General features: G+C 44.3%; 3 protein-coding genes across 3 annotated transcripts; 2 read left to right on the top strand and 1 right to left on the bottom strand.

Moving 5' to 3' along the window:
- Positions 1-101: 101 nt before the first annotated feature.
- Positions 102-18009, top strand: LOC138598176 (high-affinity choline transporter 1-like). The gene is made up of 9 exons (XM_069669890.1): positions 102-285; positions 2080-2193; positions 5731-5886; positions 5976-6124; positions 6413-6556; positions 6999-7152; positions 7219-7436; positions 7515-8056; positions 17991-18009. The coding sequence occupies exons 1-9, from the start codon at positions 102-104 to the stop codon at positions 18007-18009; spliced, it is 1680 nt and encodes a 559-aa protein (XP_069525991.1).
- On the top strand, positions 9588-13058 carry ttc9c (tetratricopeptide repeat domain 9C). Its single transcript, XM_069669891.1, has 4 exons — positions 9588-9668; positions 10509-10855; positions 11132-11314; positions 12470-13058. Exons 2-4 carry the CDS (start codon positions 10522-10524, stop codon positions 12625-12627), a joined length of 675 nt encoding a protein of 224 aa, XP_069525992.1. The 5' UTR covers positions 9588-9668; positions 10509-10521; the 3' UTR covers positions 12628-13058.
- On the bottom strand, positions 13141-23170 carry LOC138597943 (mucin-12). Its single transcript, XM_069669548.1, has 4 exons — positions 23119-23170; positions 17772-17991; positions 16798-17058; positions 13141-16700 (listed from the first exon to the last, which is right to left on the bottom strand). The coding sequence occupies exons 2-4, from the start codon at positions 17911-17913 to the stop codon at positions 14170-14172; spliced, it is 2934 nt and encodes a 977-aa protein (XP_069525649.1). The 5' UTR covers positions 17914-17991; positions 23119-23170; the 3' UTR covers positions 13141-14169.
- Between the last annotated feature and the right edge of the window lie 3843 nt (positions 23171-27013).

The raw sequence follows: 27013 nt of genomic DNA, 5'->3' as shown, positions 1-27013 counted from the left end.
GAGACAGACAGGGAATCACAGGAGACAAAAAGGAGGGGGAGAACAGAAAAAGAGACAGGCACCGCCTAAACACTCATTCAGTCTGTAAGTCTGTTGGCACGATGAGCCTCAACGTCCCAGGACTGGTGGTGATGTTGCTCTTCTACCTGCTGGTGTTGGGCACTGGAATCTGGGCCTCCATGAAGTCGAGACGGTTGCAGGAGAGCAGCCAGGCTGACCGGACAGAAATCACTCTGCTGGGCAACAGAGGGATCAGCCTGGTGGTGGGAGTCTTCACCATGACAGGTTAGTGCAGGACGCAGGCTACAAAACATTTGATTATGTAGAATAAAGCTGTATCTGAGACGAAACGTGCCGGGCGGTAAGCGATAAACGACTTACCGTCAAGACTTCCTTTTCCGCGTGCTGCAGAAAGAGAACCCGTTTTCTGGTGATTTACTTATTAGGTTCTATGGGTTTTACCTTTGCCTAAATTTCAACATCATTATGCAGATTTGTAAGAAGTAAAAATAAAAACTTTTAAAATGCTCATTTGTTTAACGGAGGTCGGATCGATCTGATGCATTCGAGGAAAATCAGAAAGCTGAATGGCTTTCGTGACACAGCGTCAAGGGAATTAATCTCAGGTTAAATTTTAGCTCTTTAACGGATTGTTAGCTGAATTTACATGTAGATGTCTGTTTATAGAGATTAATAAGAAGCTAACTCATGGTCAGATCACACTGATGGGAGCAGGGTTGGCGTTATGGCGGATTACGTTCCGCCTGCTTTTGTTCTCCTCACGGACTGTTTTTCCTGCATACGCCGCAGCCTGCTGACACGTGATTGGTCAATATTACTCGGACTACAAGCGTAGTTCAAACCAGAAAACTTGCCTTCCCGATAAATCCACGCCCCTGCCCACAGATTCTCCTATGCAGACTATTCTACTATGTAGAATCTGTAAATAGAGATTAGTAGTTCCATAACGATATTATAAAGTATATTAAGATAATATGCACAACACCTACATTTTTAAACCCACTGCTGTTAGGGTTGTGTTAAAATTGAACCCAAAAGCAGAACAGAGGGCTGAGGGCAGGCAGGCAGGCAGGGAGGCTGGAAAAGCACCGATCAGACTGAGCACACGGGATGTTGCACCTGAAGCACAGGTTAAAAGCAAGGTCAAAAAAACAGGAACAAGCAACAAATACAAGACCAAAAATACTTTACTTTACAGGATAAGTATGCCGTAGCGCTGGTACCACGTAGGTGACGGAACGATCTGGCGATGAGTGGAAGGAGAGCTGGAGTTCATATACTGCAGTGTTGATGAGATGATGATAAACAGGTGTGCCAGCCAGGTGGAGCAGGAGGGGAGAGTAGCCACGCCCACAGACACACACAGCACAGAGAGAGACAGACAGGGAATCACAGGAGACAAAAAGGAGGGGGAGAACAGAAAAAGAGACAAGCACCGCCTAAACCATGACAACTGCCTGGTAGCCATTACTACCTTTTTGTTGTACCATCCCAGAGATCATTGGGCCAGGGCATCTTTCTTCTGGTCATTTTTAAAGCTTGCCTTTCGACACATGAGTACATAATCTCTCTATATCAATACATACTGTATCTGCATTTTTTTACTGACATTAATCAATGTATATACTGGCAATTTTGCAATCAGAAGGATAAAATAAAATCTAAATATGAAAAAAACATCCTTCACCTGATACCAAAATATGTTTATTTTAAATCCATAGTTCATCCAGTGTTGTATTGTGTATGTATTGTTTTATTTCTCCTTGCATAAACATGGTACATACTTCTTCACATAGTTTTACATGTTGTTTCCAATGTACAACAAGATAATGATTGTTTGTATTATGTCGATAAAGAAAATATTTTGTATTATTTCCATGGGACTTTAGGCCAAACAGATCATTGCAGTGTGCAATCAGTAATGATATAATGATATACTCCGGGTTAGCACCGGATATATACTATATCCGGTGCTAACTGCTGCGCATACAGGATACAGGAGTTAAACATATCTGTGTGTTTACAATAGGTGTGTCTGTATATTTATGCTTCCCACAGCTACATTTGTTGGCGGGGGCTACATTGTCGGTCTGACCGAAGCTGTGTACAATCCAACCATGGGACTGGCCTGGGCTGTCATGCCAATAACATCCCCCCTGTCTCTCATCATTGGTAAGACCATGAAATCGTATAAAACATTTTTTATGTGAGTTTTGAAATTATCAAAATTGCAAACTTTCCTAAGTCAGGGGTTGTCCTGTTACTCTAACTGTACGTTAGATATGACATATGTAATGTATGTATAAACTGGGTAGACAGGTTTCAGCTGTGATGGTTTCACTCGTGATGATAGCTTCATGTGCATAAGATACTGTGTACACTGGCCCACCGTCCAACACCCGGGGAGGAGGAGGGGGAGGTGTGGGTGGACACAAAGGGCTGGAGGAGACAGGCCTGACTTGGGAGACATGAAAAGTTGGATGGATGCGAAAAGAGGCAGGGAGCTTCAGGCAAACAGCACAAGGGTTAATCAAGGATTCAATCTCAAAAGGTCCAATGACACGAGGAGACAATTTCTTGGACTCCACTCTAAGAGGAAGATTCTTTGTACTGAGCCATACCTTCTGTCCCGGAATGTAACTGGGAGCTGGAGTGCGGCGGTGATTAGCCCGTTTCTGCATCCTGGCAGAGGAACGGAGGAGAGCAGCCCTGGCCTGCTTCCACATCCTGAAGCAGCGGCGCATTTGGGCTTGGACTGAAGGGACAGCCAGTTCCTCTTCCTGTGCAGGGAACAAGGGAGGTTGATATCCAAGTGAACACAAAAAAGGTGACATACCAGAGGAGGCGTTGGCAGGGTGTTATGAGCATATTCGACCCAGGGAAGGAGAGGGCTCCAGGAGGATGGATTAGAGGAGGTGATGCAACGGAGGGCAGCCTCCATCTCCTGATTGGCTCTCTCCATCTGACCGTTAGTTTGAGGATGGTACCCGGAGGAAAGGCTGGTGGTGGCTCCCAGGGAAGAACAGAAGGCTCTCCAAACTTGAGATGTAAATTGTGGTCCTCTGTCAGAAACAATGTCAGAAGGCAAACCATGGAGACGGAAGACATGTTCTACAAGGAGGTCAGCAGTTTCCTTGGCAGAGGGAAGTTTGGGCAGAGCAAGGAAATGAGCAGCCTTAGAAAAACGGCCAATGATGGTGAATATGACTGTTACCATTAGAGGGGGGAAGACCAGTGACGAAGTCCACCGAGATGTGTGACCAGGGGCGAGCTGGGACTGGCAAAGGGCGGAGGAGACCAGAGCTGGGCTTAGAGGAGGTCTTATTCTGAGCACACACAGAGCAGGCAGAGATAAAAGAGCGTACGTCAACATCCATGGTGGGCCACCAGAATCGGCGATGTATGAAGGCCAAAGTCTGGTTGATTCCACGATGACAGGTGAACCGAGAGGAGTGGGACCACTGGAGGACTTTCGAACTAAACAGAATCTGGAACAAAAAGACAGTTATCCAGGCCACCTCCTGGGTCAGCCTGCTGGTTCTGGGCCTGTTTAACCAGTGATTCAATCTCCCAGGAAACAGAAGAAATGAAACAGGTAGGTGGTAAGATGGGTTCAGGGTGCAAACTGGTTTCTTCTGCTGAGAACTGGTGTGATAAAGCATCAAGCTTAGTGTTACGAGAACCAGGGCGATAAGTTAAGGTGAAGTTAAACCTGCCAAAATAAAGGGCCCACCTGGCTTGTCTGGAGTTCAGCCTCTTAGCCGACTGGATATATGAGAGATTCTTGTGGTCCGTCCATACCACATACCTACTGAGCTGTTAGCCCAGCTGTCCATTTAAGGCTTTGGCATTAAGGGGTGTGTTTAAGCGTTCAGTGTGGATCTCCATTTGGTGGACAACATGTGCATCAATGAAACTTTCATCAGCCCCACAATCAACAAGGGCAAAAAGTGGTAATGATAGGGACTGCCACTGACGAGGGGAAGAAAGACGAGCTGCTTGGCTCACCATGATTTCCCCCATTACTGGTGAGCCTGGTCTTTTACTGGGCGTGATGGGCATGTGGAGATGAAATGGCCAGTTAACCCACAATAGAGACAGGACTTACTGTTGATGCGGCGGGTCCTCTCCTCAGGTGTTAGCCGAGCTCTGCCTAGCTGCATCGGCTCGGGCTCAGCCTCAGTGCTTCCCGTGAATGCTCAGGTATGTTCAGGAGTTACCTTAGGAGTGTGGCGACGGGGGGCTGGTAAGGAAGCAGATAGTTTGGAACCTCTCTCCCTGCGGCACTCCTGGAGACGGTTATCAATTTTAATGGCCAAGGCAACAAGTTGATCTAGGGACTCAGGTTCATCTCTGGACACAAGTTCATCCTTGATAACATCACTTAAGGCATTTTGAAAAGCCCCCTGCAATGCTTCATCATTCCATCCACTCTCCGCTGCTAGGGTGCGAAAATACACTGCCATCTCTGCCACACTTTGGGAATCCTGCCGGAGAATGAGCGGGCGTTTAGCAGCGTCTTTGCCCCGAACAGGGTGATCAAATACCTTTCTCATCTCCGCTGTGAAGGCTTGATAGGAGAAACACATCTGATGGATTTTCTAAACCTGTGTCAGCTGGGTTCCCTTTTCTGGCCAGATCGTACTGATACGCGGGAAAAAGGAACTTGAACCCAAGAAGCAGAACACAGACACTGAGGCTGGTTTCAAAGCAAAAGAGTGTATTACAAACTCAAAAAAGGTACGAATGTGAAGGCAGGGCTGAGGTAAGGGGAGCCAAGGTTCTTTTCCTGAGGGAGTGGGTCAAAAAGGATTCCAGGATTAGGCTGGTGGTGGGAGCAGGTCCAAGGCACTGTAGGCAGAAGAAGCGAAGGTAAGTGACACAGGAATGCAAAAGGCCGAAGCGTACTGACTGTCAAACTGAGTCTACGATCTGGCAGTGTGGTGGTGAAGAAGCCGGGTATTTGTAGCAGAGTTGATTAGATGATTAGCAGCTGCCCACTGGCTCCCACACACCTGAACCCACTCCTGTAATTAAGCAGAGACAGACACACAGAAACAGGGAGGGAGAGAGACCTGCTAGGAGGCAGCAGTGGGCGTGACAAATGCATTCATTTCCATACATTTAGATTTGAGTTTTAAAGATATAATCTCGAAGTTCTCAGTTTCGTTCTATTTGGCAGCACCTAGTGGCGATAAAAGGCAATTGTGGGGGCATACGTCCAATTTAACCAGACAGCCACTGTTGGCTCCTTTTCCTGGCTGACGGTCGCTTTCCTTTTTAGACTGTTTTTCTTCATCTAAGCGTCAAATTTGTTTCTTTTTCGTTGGATTTTCACTTATTGTTGAAGTTGTATCTGTAGTCATCGATCTTTTATTTGTTTGTTCAGCCATAGTAGATTACTGTTTACTCGCAACACTTGCAGAGACCGGAAAAGCAGCCGCTTAGCTCCGCCTACCCTCTCTGGCAGACCAACCACTGCTAGGTGATGGAAACGCGTCACTAACTGGGTGCCGCTTGTGACTTTTTCCATGAATGTCGCCACAGACACCCAGTCCATAATAATACTATAATAATAATAATAATAATAATAATACTGCAAATGCAAAAGCTTTCATCAGTGGGCCATAGGCTCAATCACCATTGTGTTACCTCATTCAGTGATAGATATTGACTTAACATATTTATTTATGTGATGAAATCATTAAGGTGGAATCCTCTTTGCCAAGAAAATGAGAGAGAAAAAATATGTGACGATGATGGACCCCTTCCAGATCAAGTACGGAAAATTAATAAGTGGAGTTCTTTCCATGATACTGGTGATAGGGGACACATTCTGGGTTACGTCGACTCTCATTGGTTTAGGTAAGTGACAATCATGTCAGCTTTTTTATGAAGTCACATGTTGCCATTCTTCATCAGTTTGCATAAATATGACTCTGCTACTTTTATAGGTGCAACAATGAGTGTAATCCTGGATTTGTCCTACACTCTCTGCATTTGGATCTCTGCAGCGGTAGCCATCATCTACACGCTAATGGGGGGCCTGTACTCTGTGGCCTATACAGACATCATACAGCTAACCCTCATGTTCTTTTGTATGGTGAGTTCCTCATTTACATAACAAAATATTTTTGTCCATAAGCTTATAATGAGACGATTCAAAAGAAACCTCTCGAAGCCAAAACATCTCACCTTTCATATTATCATGTGGGGTTTCATCAAGGGGGTTCATTCTTCTATCCTGCCAGGCCTTTAAACAACTGCATATCACACCAGCATACAAAAGTCGATAGATGGAAACATAGCAACTGTCACACTACCTGAAATTATCTGGTAACTATGCTTGTTCTGAAATGTTACAGTCAGTGTTTCATGGTCTTTTCTGCAGTGGTTATGTGTCCCCTTCATCCTGATGAACCCCCATTCTGCTGACATAACTACGACTGCTTTCAACTTTACCTACCAGGCCCCCTGGGTTGGTTCAGTGGATAAAGACAGAGCATGGATATGGATTGATCAGGTTTTAATATTGGTAAGGTGTAATTTTCTGTTGTTTCAATTGTATTGCAGTTTTGTGCACAGTAATAAGAAGAAGGACATTAATTCAGATTTAATCAAGTCAAACGTTGCTGTTTATTGTGTTGAATCCCACAAGTTCTACTTGAATGGTGGTCATTAAAAGGGAAGTAAAGTGACACAACTACATATGGTCAGAAGAGGGACCTATAGCTATTAACAGGCTGAGTCCTTGAGACTGTCTTGGGAGCAGAGTGGCCCAGGTTCAATTTCCCAACCCGACTATTTGTTGCATGTCATCCCCTCTCTCTTACACCTGCCGTTCTTGTCTATCTTCAGCTGTCTCATATCAAAAAGCAAATAAATGAAATGTGAAAAAATATTCTTTGAGAAATGACACTCAAGAAGTTCTGAGTGTAGCAAGTGAATAAGTGGTTGTGTTTTTTATTGTTTCTAAGACTCTTGGTAACATTGGATATCAGGACTTTCACCAGAGGACCCTGTCAGCCTCCTCATCCACCACAGCCAGGATCATCTGCTTTATTGCAGCTCCACTCATGTTTATACTTGGAATCCCATCTGTGTTAATCGGAGCAGTCGCAGCATCAACAGGTACAGCCATTGAATTACATAAGAGTGATGAGACAATCATGATTAATGTCACATTTTTTGTGTCAGACTGGAACACGACCACGTACGGCTCCCCGTCCCCCTACGAGCGTGGAGAGGCTGGTCAGGCTCTGCCCATTGCTCTGCAGCACCTCACCCCACCCTACATCTCCATCATTGGTATCGGGGCCATAGCTGCTGCTGTGATGTCATCTACTGACTCAGGTTTACTGGCAGTCTCCTCCATCTTCACATCCAACATCTATAGGAACATTCTGAGGACCAAGGTAGGAGGGGACTAAAGGGGAAGAATAGACTTGTTCTTTGTTTCCTGTTTCAGCTTCCAGTCTGTTTTCTCTCTGCAGGCATCTGATAGGGAGCTCCAGTGGGTGATACGCATCACTGTGGTGTTGGCGGGCTTGGCTGGCACATCACTTACCATCTTAAATAACAGCATCATGGTTTTCTGGATCCTGGGCTCAGGCATTGCCTACATCATCATGATCCCTCAACTCATCTGCGTCCTCTACTTTAACATCTGTAATGGCTATGGCTCCATCATGGGCTTGCTATTTGGAGTGTTGTTGAGAGTGCTGAGCGGCGAGCCGTCCATAGGGTTGCCCGTTGTTCTCTGTCTCCCAGGTTGCACACTTGAGGACGGCAAATATGTCCAGCGCGCTCCTGTAAGCACTATCTGCATGTTGTCCACCACCTTTGCCACTTTACTGTTCTCGTACCTGGCCTCGCTGCTCTTCAATAAAGGAGTGATTCCTGAGAGGTGGGACGTATTTGAAGTGACAGCACAGAAACCCACATTTATGAGAAATAGTGGCATCAAAACTGATGCGGAGACATCTGATGACAAGAATAAGACTGAATTGGTGTTATTGGCCAGAAATCAGCAGGAGTGTTGAATTAGTGTTTATGGAACTATATGAACATGTCTCTATTTTATACCACAGACTGGGAATCTTTGCAATGGGATAAACATTTCTGAAAGTGTTTTAGCAACCTGGAAGCTGAAATGCACTAGCCACAAAAGCTTGTTGTAAATATTGTATTCTTAAAGAAAGGAGCAGAGCATAAATGACTTCAAAAGAGATAATATTGAAATGTTATTAAAATTGTATTTTCTGTGGATTAAAGCGTGTGGAAATAATACACCCTAAAAAGGGGAGGGGGTTAAACAGAATGTAAACAGAAAGACGGACAGAAATAAGAAAAAGTTATTGGTGAAAATGTGGAATTTGAAATAAATTTACTTTAAAAACTTGACAGTTTAAATGAATTACACTGCTCAAAAACCCGGAAGCAGAGGAAAGAACATTTTTGTGAGAAAATTACTTCTTGTATGTATGCGCCCCGGGTGATTCAGCGACTTGCTCAAGGATACTCCACGGTGCCCAGGAAAAGGAACTGGCACCTCGCCAGCTACCAGCCCCAATTCCATGCTTGGTCAGTACCTGGACTTGAAATGGCCACCCTCCTCCCAACAGCAAATGCATCTATTGAGAGTATGTTCACACATTGAACATGATAAATGAAGAGGGCTGCACGGTGTGCAGTGGTTAGTGCTGAAGATTCCTGGTTCAAACCCTGATTCAGACTAAGTGAGCCTTTCTGTGTGGAGTTTGCATGTTCCCCTGTGCATGCGTGGGTTCCCACCGAGTACTCTAGCTTCCTCCTACAGTCCAGTTAGGTTAATTGGTGACTGAATTGCCTGTCGTGTGGGTGTGAGCGTGAAAGGTTGTCTGTCTCTGTAGCAGCCCTGTTATTGACTGGCTCTCAGTCCAGGGTGTATCCCACGATCCCCCAGCAATCATGAACAGGATAAGTGGTATAGATAATAGATGGATGATAAATGAAGAAGAGAACAATGAATAGGTTTACGTTCAAGCACTGCAGGCTTAAAATGTTTGGTTGTTTGTAACCTTATCTTTAGGACAATTGAATGGTAAGCTCTGAAAGGACATTGTAGGTTTAAGTTTAATCCGAAGGACAATTGGACTTGGTTAAAGTTCTTGAAGACATTTCGCCTCTCATCCGAAAGACTTCTTCTTTACTAGTAGTAGTGGTAGTCGCATAAATAGTAAAAACTGTATTGAAGTGGAGGTAAAAGCATTTATGTAAGTTGAAATTTGTAGATACAGGGAGATAGCACAAAATTCTTAATCCAGTAAATTTGCTCACATCCACCCTCTTCATTTTAGTCTCTTTGACAGCCCCTCTCACATGAAGGCAAAACTCAGTCCCCTCATTGCCACTAATCAGTCGTAATAATAATAATACTAATACATTTGAATGTATTTATAATTATTACATAATAAATGCGAATTTAGCTCTAGTAGTAGCTATGTACTTGTAATTCCCTGTTCGGCCTTGTTGCGGCAGTAACGCTGTATGAAGTTGAAGTTTCGACCACGTACTAAAGAAACGAAGAAGTGTCTATACAGCAGCTGAATGATTGTCAACAGCAAGAAATAGTTCTGCGCTGATTTGTATTTTAAGTGCCGTGTAAGGTGAGATGATGCTTAGATATTTACTTAACATTTAAAGGTGCTAAACATTTAAAATGTCTAGCAGCATCAGTTTTGGGTGAATGATAATTAGCTAGCGGGTGTGTGTTGCGTTAGATGAAGTTAGCATGGTAACTTTGCTAGCTCGTTTAGCTGTCGCAATAACCAGTCAACGTTTGTTACTGTGGCAACAGTTCAGAACGTCCGATTATGTTCCGTTACAAATTAATGACATTTTCTAATTTCTAATTTCTGGACAGAAGCTAAACTTCTATTAGCAATAGCAACGCAGAAACAACTTAATGCTAGGAAAAGTGGCAGTAGTGGAAATGAAACAACGCATTCACATGTAGTGGAGGCAGTTGCTGATATACAAAACGAAAATAAAACATTGGTGTGACGCTTTATGTATTTCACTGTGGTCAGTCCAAGTATTCAGATTATAACAGCACTTTATTCCTAACGAAGGCTTAATCAGTGGTGTGGCAGGTGGACACAGAGATTAATGATCTACTTAGCAACATTTACACGTTAGTAGAGTGGGATGCAGCAACCCCAGTTATCTCCCATAAACTTGATTTCTTTCTCCATTTGAAATGTGTGTACCTTACAGTGTAGAAATAAATGCTACCTCCTTTCTATGTGTAGATTATTTTTAAGCTTGAGCAAAAATGATTTAATAGCTCTGGATAGGTTTCATAATAATAAGGCGCAGTATTGCACAAGGATTAGTTCTGCATAGTTCTCTTTGTTACTAGGGAATTGAGTTGACATATACGTCTCTCCAGCAGCTGCCAATCACAATAAATGTATCTTCACTTCTCAATCTCACCATCTTCCTAGCTCCACTCCAGAAATGGAGGCTGCAAGAGGAGAGGAGAGTATGGATGTGCAGAGGGCAGCAGCAGAGGAACCAAACTTTTCTGGACATGGGCGGACTTCTGCCAAGCCAGTTTGGACTTCACTAGAGGAAGCAGCCCAGATGAAAACAGAGGGAAATGCTTTTTATAGGGAGAAGAACATTCGCTCAGCCATCGGGCGTTATCACCGTGCGCTGCTGGTCCTCAGAGGCCTCGACTCTGATGTGATGGCATCAGTGAAAGGGTTTGGACCTGGGATGCCTGCTCTCACACCTGAACAGGAGGCTGTACTGAGAAACACACAAGTGGACTGCTACAACAACTTAGCTGGTAGATAACAAGTCCCGGGGGGATCACTGAATTTGATTTGCTAATATCTCAGGTTCTGTTGAAATGTTAATTTAAAAGTAGCTTCCGATTAATCATGTTCCACGTGGCGACCTTTGGAGATCATTTTATTTAAACATGCCGAAATTGCTGAAATTCAGTGATGCTCAAAAGCGGTGACTTCCTTTATAAGAGCTTGTTTAAGGATTGTATCATGAAGGAAATTGACAGCTGGAGTAAGTGTTGTTTATTATATATGCACATATATATCTCTTTCAGCCTGTTTGCTGCAGAGACAGAGTGTTGACTATGCTCGTGTGCACGAGTACAGCCTACGGGTCCTTCAGTGGCGACCAGGTGATGTAAAAGCACTTTACAGGGCAGGAGTAGCCACTCTGGAGATGGGAGATGCACAGACTGCCAAACAGTACCTCACCCAGGCCCACAGAGAGCAGCCTAATGGTAAGAAGAGAACAAGCACATCAGAATCCTCAACAACAAGATTATTAGATACACAGCACAACAGCAACATCTGTCCTCTGTCAGTGTCCACACAGGATGTGGTAAGAACAGTAAAGTTGCAGATGTGTTTTGGTGGCACTTAAAGCTCAATGTGTAGTCATTAGCCACTTTTCAACTGGTTAAAAAACCCGCCAACACCTGTTTTTTTTGCTTAGTGGGAAAGGTTACAATCAGCATTCAGAACCCGGGTCAAATGACTCTTCAGTAGACCCGGGTAATTATCGCCTCGGCTCCGATCGTCATTGATGGGAACAGAAAACCCATGTTGACACGCTAATCTCCTACTCCTTTCCAGCGCGATGCTATGCTCCGTTGGTAACTTCTGTGACTCCTTGTCATCTCGGCTTCAAATTCAGCCCGTCTCCGTCCGAGCAGCGCTCGGACATCATTCCAAATTTGTCAGCGCTGAGTTTGATAAACAGAGTGAATGAGTAATAGATACAATAAAGACTTAGCCCCCGTAACATCTTCACTGTTAACTAACCCTGTTTAGGGCGCATTTGTGAGGTCAGATGGTGACGCAGCACAAAAGAGACGGTATACTCAACTGGCCATGGGAAAAGAAACAATTGGCATCTATAAGCAGGTCTTCCCGGGTCTGAAAGACCAGCGTCAACGCATTAATTTCGGTGGGAAAGGGTTAATTGTAGTTACATGAGTCACTGAGATTACAATGCTGCGTGATTAATTGATTACTCTGCTCTTGTGCTTTATTTCAATGATTTGGATGACGAGACCACTACCCCTCTCACATGTCTTAGCATAAGGACACATGAAACAGCTAGCCCAAGGGTTAAAAGATCAGCATCTCAAAAGCTCATTATTAAAGGTGTTGTATGTGATCACAGCTCTGCAAATTCAAACCAAACTGCAATCTGTATTTTCATTTCATGCACAAACTCACCAGTCAGTTTATTATTTTCTGTTAATTTTTGCTGCTTTTCACTTAAGGACATTTCAATCAGTCACAGAACCGCTGGATAATTTATATCCATGCATGAACTATCGCCAGCATAACTGCAGAATGTATTGTTGCCTTCTATCAAATATTTCACCACCTGTCGGTTAAAAGGAAGCATATCTTTTCTTTTACAGATGCCAATGTGAAGAAGCATCTGCAGAGGGCTGAGGAGAAGCTGAATAGAGAACTACAAAAAGAGAGGGCCATGTATCGAGGCATGTTTTCCTCCGGCCTGAAGAGCAGCTCCATAGAAGAGATTAACCAAACCCACAGAACTGATGAGGGAGACTAGCCTGCCAACTCAACGTGCCAAATAATGCCTCATCCTGAGACAGACTGTTCATCCCCAACTGAAGAATGTTAACACATCTTGAATCACAGATGTTATGATGTCTTCTATAGATGTTTATGAGGGAGAAATGTGGATTATACAGAATACTGGAGAGTGGTCAATGGAAAGTAAAGATGATGCTGCTGAAAATAGAAAGGAGAGGACAGGAGAGTCAGTTTCCTAGCAACAGGGAAACAAAGCTGTTTTTAAGCCCAAAAGAGCGAGAGTTTGGATATTTCACAGAAATGCTTCTTAAAGCTAAATTGAGACTCTTCGTTAACTACTCAAATGTTTGATAAAGCCGTCTTGACTGCAGGTGTCTGGTCAGTGCTATGAATGTTGATTTTGTGATTTTTCTTTTTTTTTTCAAGTAAAATATTTTTTATAAATAATTTCCCAGCTTGGATGTCTTTTTAGCAGACTCATTTAGTTGTAAAATACTATATAATGTAGGTATTGCAGGCACAGTACAGGTTTAGTCATACATATGTTTTATTAATTATTAGCCATGAAAAGCCACATTTTGTCTCAAATAACTCATCAGTTTCTTAATCATTCAATATTTATTTGAAAATCCTGAGCACTATATCAAGTTAAAGAGTATTTGCTTTGTTTTGGTCATTATCTGGCCAATATGATTGTACTTCGGAGGCAATATTGCCAATAAACGAAGAGGAACATCACATTCTCACAATAGCTATAATCACTGAACAAGTCACAGAGCAGCATGCAAAAGGGGAGTGTACACACACACATCCATACTCATGGTTACAGGAGAATTCAACCAATATGTAATGATGCTAATTATAGCCAGTATTATTACTTCATATTCAATATCTTTATATCTTTATAAAGAATCCCAGTATACTGTTTCCAATGACAATTCAGATCCTTTGAAACAACATCCACACTATGAAAAACTCCACTGATCCCCATAAAGTTATTAAAAGGCTCCTACTTTGCAACTCCCAAAGGAAATTCTGCACCCCTATAGAAGCTGTCACACGTTCTTTTTCACATTTATTTCTTGTTGGACAATGCTGCATCCTACAGTGCTATGTACAATGATGCATTGCCTGTCAAGACTTTGAGATGCAGTGCAATTGTTTTCGCTACAAAGCACTCAGACGATGCTGACTTTGGAGAAATTTGACAAAAAAAATGTTATTTTCTGGGGCTAAAGAAAGTGGCTATCTTTTAACATTTACAAAAAAAATGACAAGAATAAATGACTTGGGTCCAAAACCAAATTAACAGTTTCAACAGGCTTTGTGCCTGAGAAGAACTTCCATTGTATTGATGTTGAATGAAAGACTGGCAGATATCTTGTGGCTGATATTATATAACCAACACATCTGTGTTGTATAAGTCATATAGCGTGGAAGCTTGAAAATGAAAAATGATGGCACTTCTTTTTACATAAAATATAATACCCACCATCACTGTTCTGAATGTAACACAATGAAAATGCCTTTACTGTCATGTCTATTTATTGTATAAGTGTCACTTCTTGGATGGCTTCCGTTTGAGACTAAGGGATCTCATGGAACCAAACACTCTCCTTCCCAAGTCCCTAAGTGATCGAGAGCGCTGGAGGGGCATCCGTGGAGGAGGGGATGGAGAAAAGGAAGGAGAGGAGAGAGGGGAGATGGAATGGCAACTGCCTTCCAGGCTTTGAGAACGCGAGAGGTTAAAGAGGCTGGCAGTAGACGACAGGCGTTTGTCTTCCTCCTTTGCTCTCCGCAGTCGGACCCCTTCGCCTTTGCTGATGTACATGCCACCTTGCCCCAAGTCTAATGAGGAGACCCAGTGTGCCCGCTTTGTGGGCTCCTCGCTGTTGTTACCAGGCACCAACAATCCCTGCGACTCACTCCTGAACAAAGCCCTCCTCGAAAGCCTGAGGCTGGTGCTGCGTCTTTCCCCATCTTCCTTCCCCCTCTTCTTTGAGAAGATGGGGGAGTTTTCTACTTTTGGCCTCTTGTCATTACTGCTGGATGAAGCCTTCATCTTTCGATGCTCCCTCCTCCAGCTTCCAACACTGTTGTTCCTCCATCCATAGCCATACTCAGCTCTGTCCATTTCCTCCCTTTCGCTTTCAGACTCTTTTCCCCAGAGGCGTTCCTCAAAGCCCCTCCAGAGTTTGTTGGAGGTCCTCCTTGGTGTCTGGGATGCTGATTGCTCCATCTCCTGCTCCTCACCCCAAACACAGCTGTAGTCATCTCTCTTGGCATAGCTGCTTACCGTAGCTGCCCTGACCAACTTGTGAGAGGCATGCTTTCCTCTATAAAGTCCATCCCCCTCCGCCCTCCTCCACCCGCCGCTACCACTACTTCCACCCCCACTCTGCCGAAGTGATCCACCTCTATGTTGGATACCACCATGCTCCAAAGGAGAGCTCCTCGTATTGGTGCGAGGCAGAGAGCACTGGAAGGGTGCATCCCGACGGAAAACGGAGAGCGGGGTGGCACCGAGAGGGGATGGCTGGAGAGGCCGGGGAGGGGAGCGGCCCCTGGGGGTGGGGCGGGAAGCAGGGGAGGAGGCTGTAGAAGAGGGAAGGTCGGATGGGGAAGGGGTCTGTTGGTAATGGTAATGTGAAGAGTAGTGGGGAGAGGGAACATGGATGGACTGATATGGGTGTATGGGGCTGCTGGAGTGCGAGAGCGGAGGGGTGAGGCTGGACTGGGACTGTGGAGAATGGGTGACACTAAGAGAGAGCTGTATTGGTCTCTGGGGACTTAGCTCGTTTAGTCTAGCATAGTCATGTGACTGATCTGTCTGGGCTGTCAGGTGAGTTTTACTGTGACCCCTCACCTCGCCTGCAGTATCTGTTTGGAAGCAGTCAATATCCAGCTCCACACCTTGTTCCATCAGTCCGACCACAACAGCCCTAGACAGTCCAGAGAGGCGTGAGATCTCCTCCACCATGGACGATTCTTCACTAAGCTTTGGACTGGAACCATACTCTTGGATCAAGCTGCTGCGCTGAGACCCAGGAGCTGATCCAGAATTTGTACCAAACAACGGCGGTCCAGTCTCAGGGGGAGCACCGCTGCTCCAGTCTAAAGATCGACAAAAGGCAGATGACCCAAATGCAGCATTGGGTCCAGGCCCTGAAGGGACCTCCAGGGAACTGCGGTGGCTCAGGCTGCTGGGACATGTCGAAATGCGAGGGCGAGCTCGAAGTGCTGGTGTGGGTGTAGCAGAGGAGAGTGATGCAGAAGATGTAGAAGCTGCAGTAAAGTCACTCCTCAAAGCTCCACAACTGCCATTTTTTGAATTATCCACCAGTCCCTGGGCAGAATTCAAACCTGGGGTCAGATTCAAGTTGAGATTAAGGTGCAGATTTATGTTCAAGTCTTCTCCAGTTGCTGAAGGTAGATTACCCAGGTTGATTGAATTCCTTGTGGCTTTTTTACCAGTAGTGCTGAGGCTGACTCTGGCTGAGTTTCCAAGCAGTGACTTGCAGGGAGTGACGGTAAGTGTACTGCGGCTCTCAAAGGCAGAAAGGGACTGGGTGGAACCATGACTTTTACCTGGGGTAAAAAGGCCTCTGTGAGTGACTGTTCCAGGCGTTGCAGCTAAATTGAGATCAGAGATGGAGGAGGTTACCCGATTGTGGTACTGGCGGGCGAGTCGAGAGATGTACTGCTCCAGGTGTGTAAAGGAAGGTGAAGCAGGGGGCTTTTGATGCTGGAAAATCAGAGCTGGATTAGTGTTAGATTCTTGTGGGTCATCTGGTTGGGGCCCTTCAGGGCTTTGAGACGGTGATTGCTCCTGGCTCTGGGAGGTAAAGAGGGGACTCTGGAGCGCAACAGCATGCAGTGGGCTGGGATAAGGGTACACCTCTTTGGTCCGACGGGATACCAGGTCTGTGCAGTACCGAGAATCCAGCTGAGGTTTTGGACTGAAGGACGTGGTGGACGAAGAGGAGGCGGGGTCAAGAAGCGGGAGGAGAGAAGAAATCAAGGAGTCACCGATCTCTGAGCAGAGGTCGGACAGAAAGCTCAGGCCAGTTGCATCAAGGTCACTTTGGACTGTAAGAGAGAAGAAGCACAACTGTTGACTTTTTGAACCAGCTTCTGCAAACTGCTGCAAATTATAGTCATAGATCTACCGAGTGCACAAGCCCACCTGAAACTGGAGTCCCTTCTGTTATAATGTCTTCCGGGCTGTTCTGCAGTGCCGGCTGCTGCTGCTGCTGCTGCTGCTGCTGCTGCTGCTGCTGCTGCACTGCACCTTCTGACCACATGATGTCAGTGTTGTCAGAAGTCAGAGGAAGCTGCTCCCAAAGCTTCAGGGGTCTGACCGGTGGTGCTGATCCTCCCTGAGCAGCTTCACTGGATACAGAGTAGCAGGAGTCCGAGAGAGAGCTTCCACTCACTGAATAGAAACCTTGACAAGAGAGAGGGAATTAAATTCAGTGTTTACCAGTTTTTTTCATAAAAGTCACGAGCGTGCAAGTAAACAGAGATGCCTATACTCATGGGTGTCACCAGAGTAAGGATATTATGTTTTGCTTAACAACGAAGTTAGTGTAGATTGGATTTATGAGAAATGGTCATCAGTAAGGTCAGTAAAAAACTAGTTTTAACGACTAAGTTTTTAACCTACAGATACGCAAACTTCATTAACATAAATACCAACTGAAAGGTGTCACTGGGTTAAAACATTAAGCTATAAGATAAACTTTTTTTAAGGTTTGTTTTAAGGTTTTTAGTTGAATTACTTGCCAAGTCTTCAGATAGCCTCTACAAAATTAAATAATTCTATTAAAGAGGGTAAGCATGAGTGCGTATCAGGGAGAAGAATGTCTGAGTTGGGTGTTGGGACATAGAGACCACAGTTTCAATGAGAGTAGATAAGAGTTTGGCAACACGCTGAAAAGGTGAGAGTGAGAAATGAAGAAATGAACGAGTCAGAGCCAAGTCACAGAGTGCAAGTAAACAAAAGTAAAAAAAGGGAATGGTTAATGTTTAGTGGGACTTCTCTTACACAAACTGAGCTCTAGTTATATCAGAAGGAGAACAGGCTGTGTTGGTCGTTGTTGCTTCGGGCAACACTACTTAACAAAAGATGTTCAGGTGTGTTTGTGTGCACGCTGTTACCTGAACTAGGTCGGGAGTCACAGTCCAGATGGACCGTACCACTGGGTTCTGGAGTCGGGGGAGAGAGTAAGTCGGAAGGAGTGTCCCAGGACAGAGTAGACCAGCGTGAGTTACTCCCCCTGCCAGAAGAGGTGTGGACCATCCCATCACTTGAATTGCTGCCACAGTCCTCAGGGCTGCTCTGACAGGGCAAAACCACGTTATCGGAGGGAGACAGAGCCTGGAAAAACAAACATGACAGGTTAAGTATAACAACATTAAAAAAAGTATAATATCTTTGAGTGAAACAAATACTGTGACTATGCGTATACAACATATCGTTCTAGATCATCTGTTATGTGGATAAAAAAGACAAACCATGTTTAGACATTTATAGCTCATTTTATTTAATAAACCAATGATTTAGTCTTTATTTCATCATGTTTTTTATTATTTTAAATCAGAATCTAAGAAGGAGCTTGTGACTAAAGTGTCCGATAAATGTAGTGGAGTTATATTTATATATTTCCCCCTGAAATATGATGAAGTAGAAGAAGAAAGTGGTTATACTTGTAAAGTAAAGGTGCCTCGATATCATACTGAAGCATAGTGCTTTGGTGGATGCACGTTGTTACTTTATGTTACAGTTACAGTGCTTACTGTAACAGTCAGGAATGAGGCCCCACGCACAACAGCAAGAACAACAATCGCACTCAGGTTAGCAAAGTGCCTCCATTTCCGAGATTAGTAAAAGCTTGGTAGAGAAACCCCCCTCCTCCAATTACGCTCCAAATCCCTTATACCCACCCCTCCAGGACAGCAGCCGAGAGGAGCCCCTGCATTAGACCGATCGAGCCCAGACAACAGAAACACTGTGAGTGGCACTGATCAATCCTCTTGTTACTGAGGGAACAATGCAGGTGACTCACTGCCGGGGCGACAGCAGAGGAGGGGGTTTAGAAGATAATGGGAGAAGACAGATGACGTAACAAAGAGCAGCCAGAGTGGCAGAAGGGAAGGAGGGAAGAAGGGAGGGGGGCTGTACAGAGGAGAAAACGGGAGGAAGGAGAAGAAGAGGGAGAAAGAGTTACAGACTTTGACCTGTTTTAGGCTTATCTCCTCTCCTCCTCTCAGCTCTGTGAGATTAGCAGCTTCTACTCACTCCTGTCCTCTGTTTTTTTTCTCTCCAGTGAATTTAAAGTGAGTCGTGGCTGAGTGGGTGACTAAAAAACGAGTGTAAGGGACGGGAAAATAGATAGAGACTGGGAAATAGGAGTGAGTCACTGAGTGAGGTAGGGAGGGGGGCGAGCGGTTGCCGGGTGAGAGAGAAGGGCATCTTAAAGGACCCCCACCTCCCCCACACCCTGACAAATAATCCCCCCCCCACCCTCCTACTTCTATAATATCCTTCAAGCCCCGTACTCACCATAGCTACAGCTGCTCACTGTCTAACTCTTGCTCGCCTCTCCTCCCACACAGAACCACAACAGCACAACAGGCCTGGCGAAATATTTAACTCATCCTCAGCCTGAACGCACACAATCCAGTCTGGTTGTGACTGTGCGTGCTCTGTTGTCTGCTTCAAATCCAACTCACTGCCAATACTCTCCAACACTTCTATGTGCCTCAACCTCAGTTTTCCCTTCTCTCATGCTATCTATTTAAAGGTATTAATATATACCTTCATCTGTTCTCTAAGACGAAACCTCTAGTGCTCCATATCATCCCCCACCAACATAATGCATTTCACATAACAGGATATAATGTTACACAGAGACCAGTGCATGATCAAATCATAGGAGGCTGACAGACAAGTGGGTGGGGGTCTGCTCTGAGCTCTGAAATATGATATCCCTTAATGTGAGGGCGCAGCTCAGCCCCTCTGGAACAACATGGAGGAAATGTATGGGTCGATTGGATGAAAATGCTACAGTGATCGCAGCTGCACAAGCAACACACCTCCTCTTAATAAGTGCATTATGTCATTACAGCGAGACAAATTGCAGCGGTTGCCATGTAGGGGCTGAATAATTTGGTCAAACAGTGTAGGACGGAGGGAGCGCTTGGTGAGACGTACTTGCTTGTTCAACACGCCGCTGTCAGTGTTTATTGTTTCATGCATTACTAATGTGCTATTGAAATTTAAAGAGAGCCCACGCTGTGCATCTTCATCTGCACCACCGAGGGGAGTGATGCGCTCTGTTTTTTTTCTCTTATATGAAACATTCAGGTGAATTTCCCAGCAGCACACGAAAGTATCAGCCTTACACACTTCTTTTCTGGGTGTACTCAGAAGGATCCAGAGGGTAAAAACTAGAGACAAAAGCTGTCTCACTCCACGAGTCAGGGTAATGACTCTCCGTGTAAGATGATGCTTTCCAACAGTGAGACTGCCTTCAGTTAGAAAGGTATGGTGTAGAGACACATAGAAAGTGTGTACTATGCCTGCAACTAACTGTTATTTTTAATATTTATTAAGCTGCTGATTATTTTCTCAGTTATTCTCTCATTATTCTCTAGTAACCTCGTCTATAAGATGTCAAAAAACTGAAAATGCAGATCACAGTGTCCTGAAAACATCAAGTCCATCCAACAGCTGCAAACCCAAACCCTACTTTACAATTAACACAATAAAGGCGGCTCATTTTCACATTTGAAAAGCTGAACCCATCGAGTATTTGGGCAGCTTTTGCTTGAAATATAGTAGTATACAGTATGAGTACAGTTGCTGATCGCCTATATTTGGAGAAAGGGAAGCTTTGAAACAGATTCCTGTCTTCTCCCACTCCTGTCCTCTGTGTCCTCGCTCTTTCTTCAGCGAGGAGAGAGTTTTATTTTTGGACGCCGAATACCGAATGGCAACAGTGGCGACAATCAGTGATTCACCCACTTCTCCCTCTTGGCCTTGATACCTGTTCCAAAGGCAAGAACAGTTTCTGCAAAGTGTGAAAACGCCACACTGTGAACGTTCTCCTACTTTATGTAACACATGCAGAAAACTTAATTTAGAAATCAAAGCAGGTTCTATTTATGAAAAAAAGATTTCCTGAACTGAATTATTTATGATATTGAAACGTATTTATGCAAATATAATGTTGTTTTTCCACAAACAACACAGAAGAAGCTTTGTTTTCAGCTGTTTTTCAGAAGCTTACATGTTCACACAGCTGAAAACGATTTAAAAAAAGGACTACTCTTAAAGTCCATTATTCCATGAAGGATTACACTATACTATACGATGTAATCCCAACCAGCCAAATATGGATTTGCACAAAGAGAGCGTCTGCCCTCTCTCTGCTTTTAGAGAGAGAAAAGGTGAATCACATTTCAAGAGTTTAAATCCTAAAAAAAACACAAAGCTGCTGTTAAAGTAGAGCGCATTACGTTGTTAGTCATCTAATCCTAGGCTTACAAAATAGTTGTATTTTTAAAAGCAGAGGAACCTGTGTTGTTTAAAGCAATAGCTAATGTACTACAGTTACAACAGGTATAACATGTTTGGGGATGAAACCTAGTAAGCACAACTTCTCAACCTTTACAGTAGTTAGAAAAACAACAGCTCTGCCCACCTCGTTCTCCCTCCAGCTGCTGCAGCACTGTGGTTACTTTTTTCAAACAACAGCAACTGCAATTTGTCTCCATTAATGCAAATGTTTGTTTGTTAGTGTAGGCGGAGGCCAGCCCGGGCAGAGGGCAGAGTGCCAGCCTGCCCTGCTACACTGTCAGCTCCCTTCAGAGGTGAGAATGAGCAATGCTGCTCGGCCTCTCGACAGGATGTCTCAGCACCACGGGGAGGAGACACAGAGAGAGAGGTTGGTAGGTGGGCGGTGGTGAGGAAGGCAGCAAATTATGAGCCGCACTTTCATGCAGATACCCTCGCTCAGATGGGGCTGTGATTTCTGTCCCTGCACTGATGCAAACAGAATGCTTTATTATTTAGAGCTGTTTGGCTCCCTTCAGTGCAGCCTATATAGTTTTGTCGAATAGCTTCAGCGTTGTGTAAAAGTTGACGTCAGCTGTGGTCTGGCTGTTCAGAACATGGATAAATGTGCTGCAGGCGGCTGACTAGCAAGACTCATCTGTATCATGACTCTCCGTACAGAGAGGCCTGCATGAGGTGTCTGTTACTCTCTCAGAATAACTGTAAAATGCTATTAATGAAGCCAATTTCATCTCCGAGGTTAAAAAACTCCCAACAACAACAGACCCTGAACACATCGTGAACCTGTCATGTCACTGTTTGTAAATCTGGAGATGTACAGACAGGCTCGAAGAGTGATACGCACAGTATAAAGTGTCTCTTTTCAAAGCAGAGTAAATCTTCTTAAAGCAAATGTCTACAGAAAAAGTCAGTTATATTTATTTCAATGTTTTTTGCCTTAAAGAAACATCAGCGCTGGAAGGAGGTTTTTTTTTTTTTTAATTTCAGGTAATCTGATGACTCCTACTATAATTCAATACAATTTTTAAAATTGTTCAAATAAAAACATTTTCTCTGCTTCCAAGAAGACAAACAGCTTGTCTTGTCCAACCCTTTATGACATCACAGGTTCAAATATAGTTCATGTTCAGTAATAATGGACCAGGCCGCCTACAGTCTCCATGTCCAGGCCTCATGATGGGACCTGTACACATCCTGTCCTCCTGTATTACATGTCAACCCACATTCCCCTCATTCCTAACACAAAAGGGACCCCAGTATGGATTTCAGGACAAGGCTGGGAAATGGGTTACTTTATACGTGGGTGTGTTTGGAGGTAGCCTGAGATCACACATCCCAACCTCTGTGACTCTACTAGAGCTCTCTGGATTTTACAATAAAAGATCAACTACACTTTAAGCTCAGGAGGAGATGACGGACCGTGATGGAGTCTACCTTCATACTGTTATCAGAGTGATTTGAATGCAAACTGGGTGCCAAAGTGACCTTTACAGCTGATGGCCTTATACCGACCAGAGCCAACAAACGCAGCAGTGTCTGGTTTCTGCCTTGTGTGCTAGTACCTCCACCTGATTTCAGCGCCAGTTTCCCACCACATCCTGCTCCATAACCTTGAGGCAGGGCACCGAGCCAGCCGCACAGGAGCTGGTCCTGGTGCCCTGACCTCAATGACTTTTGCTCCATGTGACGGTCACACACACTGCTGCTGTGTAAATTGATCTGGGCTGCATGCATGGATGGTCTCTGGCACCACCTCAATCAGTTGGGTGTTGAGCTGTGGGCACAGCCATGCGCCGCCAGGCAGCGATAAAATCTGTCTACTGAGCCGCAGAGGGACTGGCTTGTTGGCGGATCACCATCATCCCCGCATTCATATTTAATAATCTCGTCATGTAGGGATCCGGGCTGACAGACGCACTGACTGACCTGTTGCCTGCGGGATGTCGCAGTGCCATGCTCGGCATCCGAGGCGGCGCTCTCTGGGGTTCCGCTCCCCTCCTCTTCCTCCTCCTCCTCCTCCTCCGCCCGTGGATCCTCTTCTGCGTTGGCGGCAGCGGGGGCTCGGTCCTCCAGAGCGCGGTCCACCATCTCCAAGTGTTTGCACCTGAGCACCTCCAGCTCGAGCACCCCGGCAAGCGTGGCTTTGAGGCGCTCTCCGATGCGGACGCGCTCGGTGCCCGACCAGAGCGAGTTCACGCAGCTGCGGCGGCCGGCCATCCTCGTCGGGGTGCCCGGCAGGCGGAACCGGGGCGCACCGCTGACCACCGCTCTGATTCAGTACAATGTATAAGAGGAATGAACGGGCTAAGGTCCAGCTCCACGTAGAGCAATACGGGTCCTGGCGAGCGATCCCATTATAGTAGCCCCTTTAATTATAATGAAAATATAATCCTCACCATCTCTAACGTGCCATGCAGCTTAAGCTTCAGGCAGCCCTGCTGACTGGCACAAGACTGGAATTAATGAGTCCACCGCTACTCTGAAGGGACATCAACGAGCCATGTCTCATATGAACCCAGGCTTAATTTCCTGTTGACACCGTCCTGTTTTATATCACTCATACGCTCCCCGGTCCAGCGGAGTTACCATGGTGCTGCGCTCCGTACGCTGCGTCCCCAATGAGACAATGCAACAGACGGAGGAGAAGCTGATAACGTTACATGTGGGAGCAGGCATTGGAGAGAGGAGGAGCCACTGCGCCAGAGCTGCACGCTGATTGGTCGGGGAAGTTTTTCGAATGGACGCGTGGAAAAAAATATGTGTCCAACTTCACCGTACAGGATGCCAGAGGACAAATAGATTCCCACAGCGTTCCCACAGAGGGGGTGAGGGTTTAAAGTGACCTCATCGTGCCTCATCGTGCTCTGTAGTATATTATAACCCCTGTTGGCATCAGCATAGGCTCAAGTGTCACCCAGGGGAACCTAACAAACTTTATGTTAGAGAAGTTTTCATGACATTTTGTCACAGGTGTACACTGTGAAATTAAATATGTTAAACTTTGATCCAAAATAATAATTTATGTTACTAGAAACACTTTTTAACACTGCTGTTAAAAAAGGTCTATTTGTTTCATAAATGGAATATGATCATTATGTTGCCCTGTCTATGTTTTGCAAGGGGCTACTGTCAATTGTTTCCACATACTGTTGTAGTTTATTTTGTGTTCAAATTGTGCATAATCTTGCATCAAGTGTTAAGGAAGTAGGAAAGGAGAATCCTATTATTTGGTCTCTCTGGGTTTCGAGGCAAATAAAGAAAAAGGGGGACATAGCCTACAGAGTGTAAGAGGGACAGCAGGTTGAAGGGGAAGTGGGTCAATAGTGGCCCAACAGCAAATGTTTGCCTAGAGAATCCATCCTTCTGAAATGTAGATTCACATTCTTTTTAAAATAAATGAAGCTGAGAGCTGGCTGCTATTCTGACAGGTACAAACTTGATGTTGTTATAAAAACAAATTCAAATCATATCATTCATGCCTGAATAAAAGGAGGATTTTTCTGTTTTTCCAACTAGTCCTATTTGTAATTAAGCTGGAAAACCTATAATGTTGTTATGCCAATTATACTGTCTATCTGTGTTCCTTTGCATGTGACAGGTGCAGTGCACTTTGCTCCTCTTGCCACCTCTCAACCAGCAGAGGGGGATCTTCACCCTTAACAGAGCAGCTGCCTCTGCTTGTGCAGGCTACAGCTACAGCCTGACATTAGGGCCTCCTTAAATAAAAGGACATTTACCATATCTGAGTTTGGGTTTACTGACTGTTGAGATGACAACATATTATAAGCACAGCAGACTAAGGCCTCTATCTTCACCTCTGATTAACAGTAAAAGTGAACATGGTGTCTTTCCTAAAGGCAGGATTTATTGCAGAGTTGATGTATCACGCTGCTTATGGGTGAACTTAATAAACTGGCAACTGATCGTATGTACCATTACATGATATCTTTAGAAGGAAGAAACTGGGGTTTCTTGCCATGGAAACATGGAAACTCCAGAACATAATGTATAATAGAAACTGCTCTGAAACATGTAGTTCAAAAGCCTCCAACTGACTTTTAATCCAACCATCTAAAAACTGTTGTCATGAAAGAAAGATGGAAATATGTTTGTTTTTTTTTACTTTAACTTTTCAACCAATTTGAGCCCGACTGACAGGACAATGTCAACTTAAGGTCAATTCAGTGGCTTTTATCAAAAGATTTTATCACATGATCTTTACCAGCAGATAAAGTTTGCCCACCAGGGCTGGAAGAAGTACTTTTGATGTTAGTTAAGTTAAGTAAAAGTAGCAATCCTACAGTGTAGAAACACTCTCTTTCTGGAAAAAAGTCTGTCATTATTTTGCTGAAGTAAATTTACAAAATTATCGCCATCAAAATATATTCGAGGTACTGAAAGTAAAAGCATACGTTATGAAGGATTATGAATGATATATAGCCTATTAGATCAGAGGATTATATTTACATAGTTATATTATGATGCATTCATTTTACATCTCTTAATTGTTGCAGCTGCTCAAAGTGAAGCATTTGTTTTTCTAAATCAGTAAAGTATTTAGTAACAAAATTTCTAAAAAAGTAGAAGTACTTGAAATTGTACTGAAGTGCAGTGTACGTGAGTAAAACTGTCCATAACTGCAATTTGAATTAGACTTAAAGTACTAAGTGCTAAAAACAAAAACAAAAAAACAAGGGAATTTGTAAGTCTACAACTTTAAACTGACTGAAACACAAAAAGTAATATCATTACTAATATATATATATTGCTACATTATATCAAATTACTACATTATATTATATAACTATATTACTATGATAGATATTACTAATACTACTATCATTAATGATGGCTTTGTTTTTTAAAGTGTGTAAGTAAATCATGTAAAGTAAGCAGCAAGCACTGAAACAGCTAAATAGAATTCACCCGACATTAATATGACTATCATCATTATAGTGAATATTTGCACCTGTGCTCCCACTCCTGCGTCATGTCAAACGTCCTCAGTGAAATCAGGGACTAATAATACTTACTGGGTGGTGTTTTCTAAGGCTCAGGCTCAAAATCTTTTTCCTTTCTAGACTCGGCAAATGTGTCAACAAAGTCAGTAAATAAATGAGAAACAAATGTGTAGTGTGCATATAAAAGAAAAATATAAACATCCCCTCTGCTGCAGTTTGGCCTAAAATAAACCCAGTATTGAAACACACTGAAGTGACAGTTACTATTGATCATGATCAGCACGGCGATCAACAGGTGAGGTCAAAGGTCAGGAGTTAACAAAACGTGTGTCTTCGTTGATTTCAGAGCAATCTCATGATAAAGTCAGCACCAGGGCGTCTCACTGAGAGGTTTTGGGTTCTCCTGTCGTTTTTAAAGACAGGAGGCTTCTCCTGGTTCCTGTTGGTCTGAATCATGTGTTGTTTATGCTCTACCCATTATCGAGCTGCCCTCCTTACACTCCTCTCCTCATGTTTGTACTCCTCTGCGTGAATGTGTACGTGACAGCAACACCAATATCACAAGTAGATGTGACAATACACTGTGAGATAACCAGTACATGTGAATCTGGTTTGAACCAGTAAAGAGGACAAGAGCACACAGACACACACAGCCCACCAGGACGAGGAGTGTGTCTTTGTTTGTCGGTGACACATGTGGACTCCTCCCGGCTCCGTCCCCTATAAAACAGCAGTGGTGAGAGCAGCTCAGTGGGGTTTGCTTACTTCCACCCGAGGGGACATCTCCGTCAGCCCGGGCAAGACCGCCGCACCGCCTCCATCACCGCTGGTCTCTGCAAACCGCCCCGAGCAAGAAAATC

Source organism: Semicossyphus pulcher, unplaced genomic scaffold (assembly GCF_022749685.1).
Source record: "Semicossyphus pulcher isolate SPU_LCO1_2020_fin unplaced genomic scaffold, fSemPul1.0.p SCAF_2, whole genome shotgun sequence".
Taxonomy (NCBI): Eukaryota; Metazoa; Chordata; class Actinopteri; order Labriformes; family Labridae; genus Semicossyphus; species Semicossyphus pulcher.
Note: the sequence above shows the minus strand (reverse complement) of the source record. Positions and strands in the feature narration are given on the sequence as shown.

Coding starts and splice junctions, on each gene's coding strand:
- LOC138598176 (XM_069669890.1), top strand. CDS start 102: ATGAGCCTCAACGTCCCAGGACTGGTGGTGATGTTGCTCTTCTACCTG. Junction 6,557..6,998: donor TTGATCAGGTTTTAATATTG/GTAAGGTGTAAT, acceptor ATTGTTTCTAAG/ACTCTTGGTAACATTGGATA. Junction 7,437..7,514: donor GGAACATTCTGAGGACCAAG/GTAGGAGGGGAC, acceptor TTCTCTCTGCAG/GCATCTGATAGGGAGCTCCA.
- ttc9c (XM_069669891.1), top strand. CDS start 10,522: ATGGAGGCTGCAAGAGGAGAGGAGAGTATGGATGTGCAGAGGGCAGCA. Junction 10,856..11,131: donor CTGCTACAACAACTTAGCTG/GTAGATAACAAG, acceptor TATCTCTTTCAG/CCTGTTTGCTGCAGAGACAG. Junction 11,315..12,469: donor CCACAGAGAGCAGCCTAATG/GTAAGAAGAGAA, acceptor TTTCTTTTACAG/ATGCCAATGTGAAGAAGCAT.
- LOC138597943 (XM_069669548.1), bottom strand. CDS start 17,913: ATGGTCCACACCTCTTCTGGCAGGGGGAGTAACTCACGCTGGTCTACT. Junction 17,059..17,771: donor TGACTCCCGACCTAGTTCAG/GTAACAGCGTGC, acceptor TCTCTTGTCAAG/GTTTCTATTCAGTGAGTGGA. Junction 16,701..16,797: donor AGAAGGGACTCCAGTTTCAG/GTGGGCTTGTGC, acceptor TCTCTCTTACAG/TCCAAAGTGACCTTGATGCA.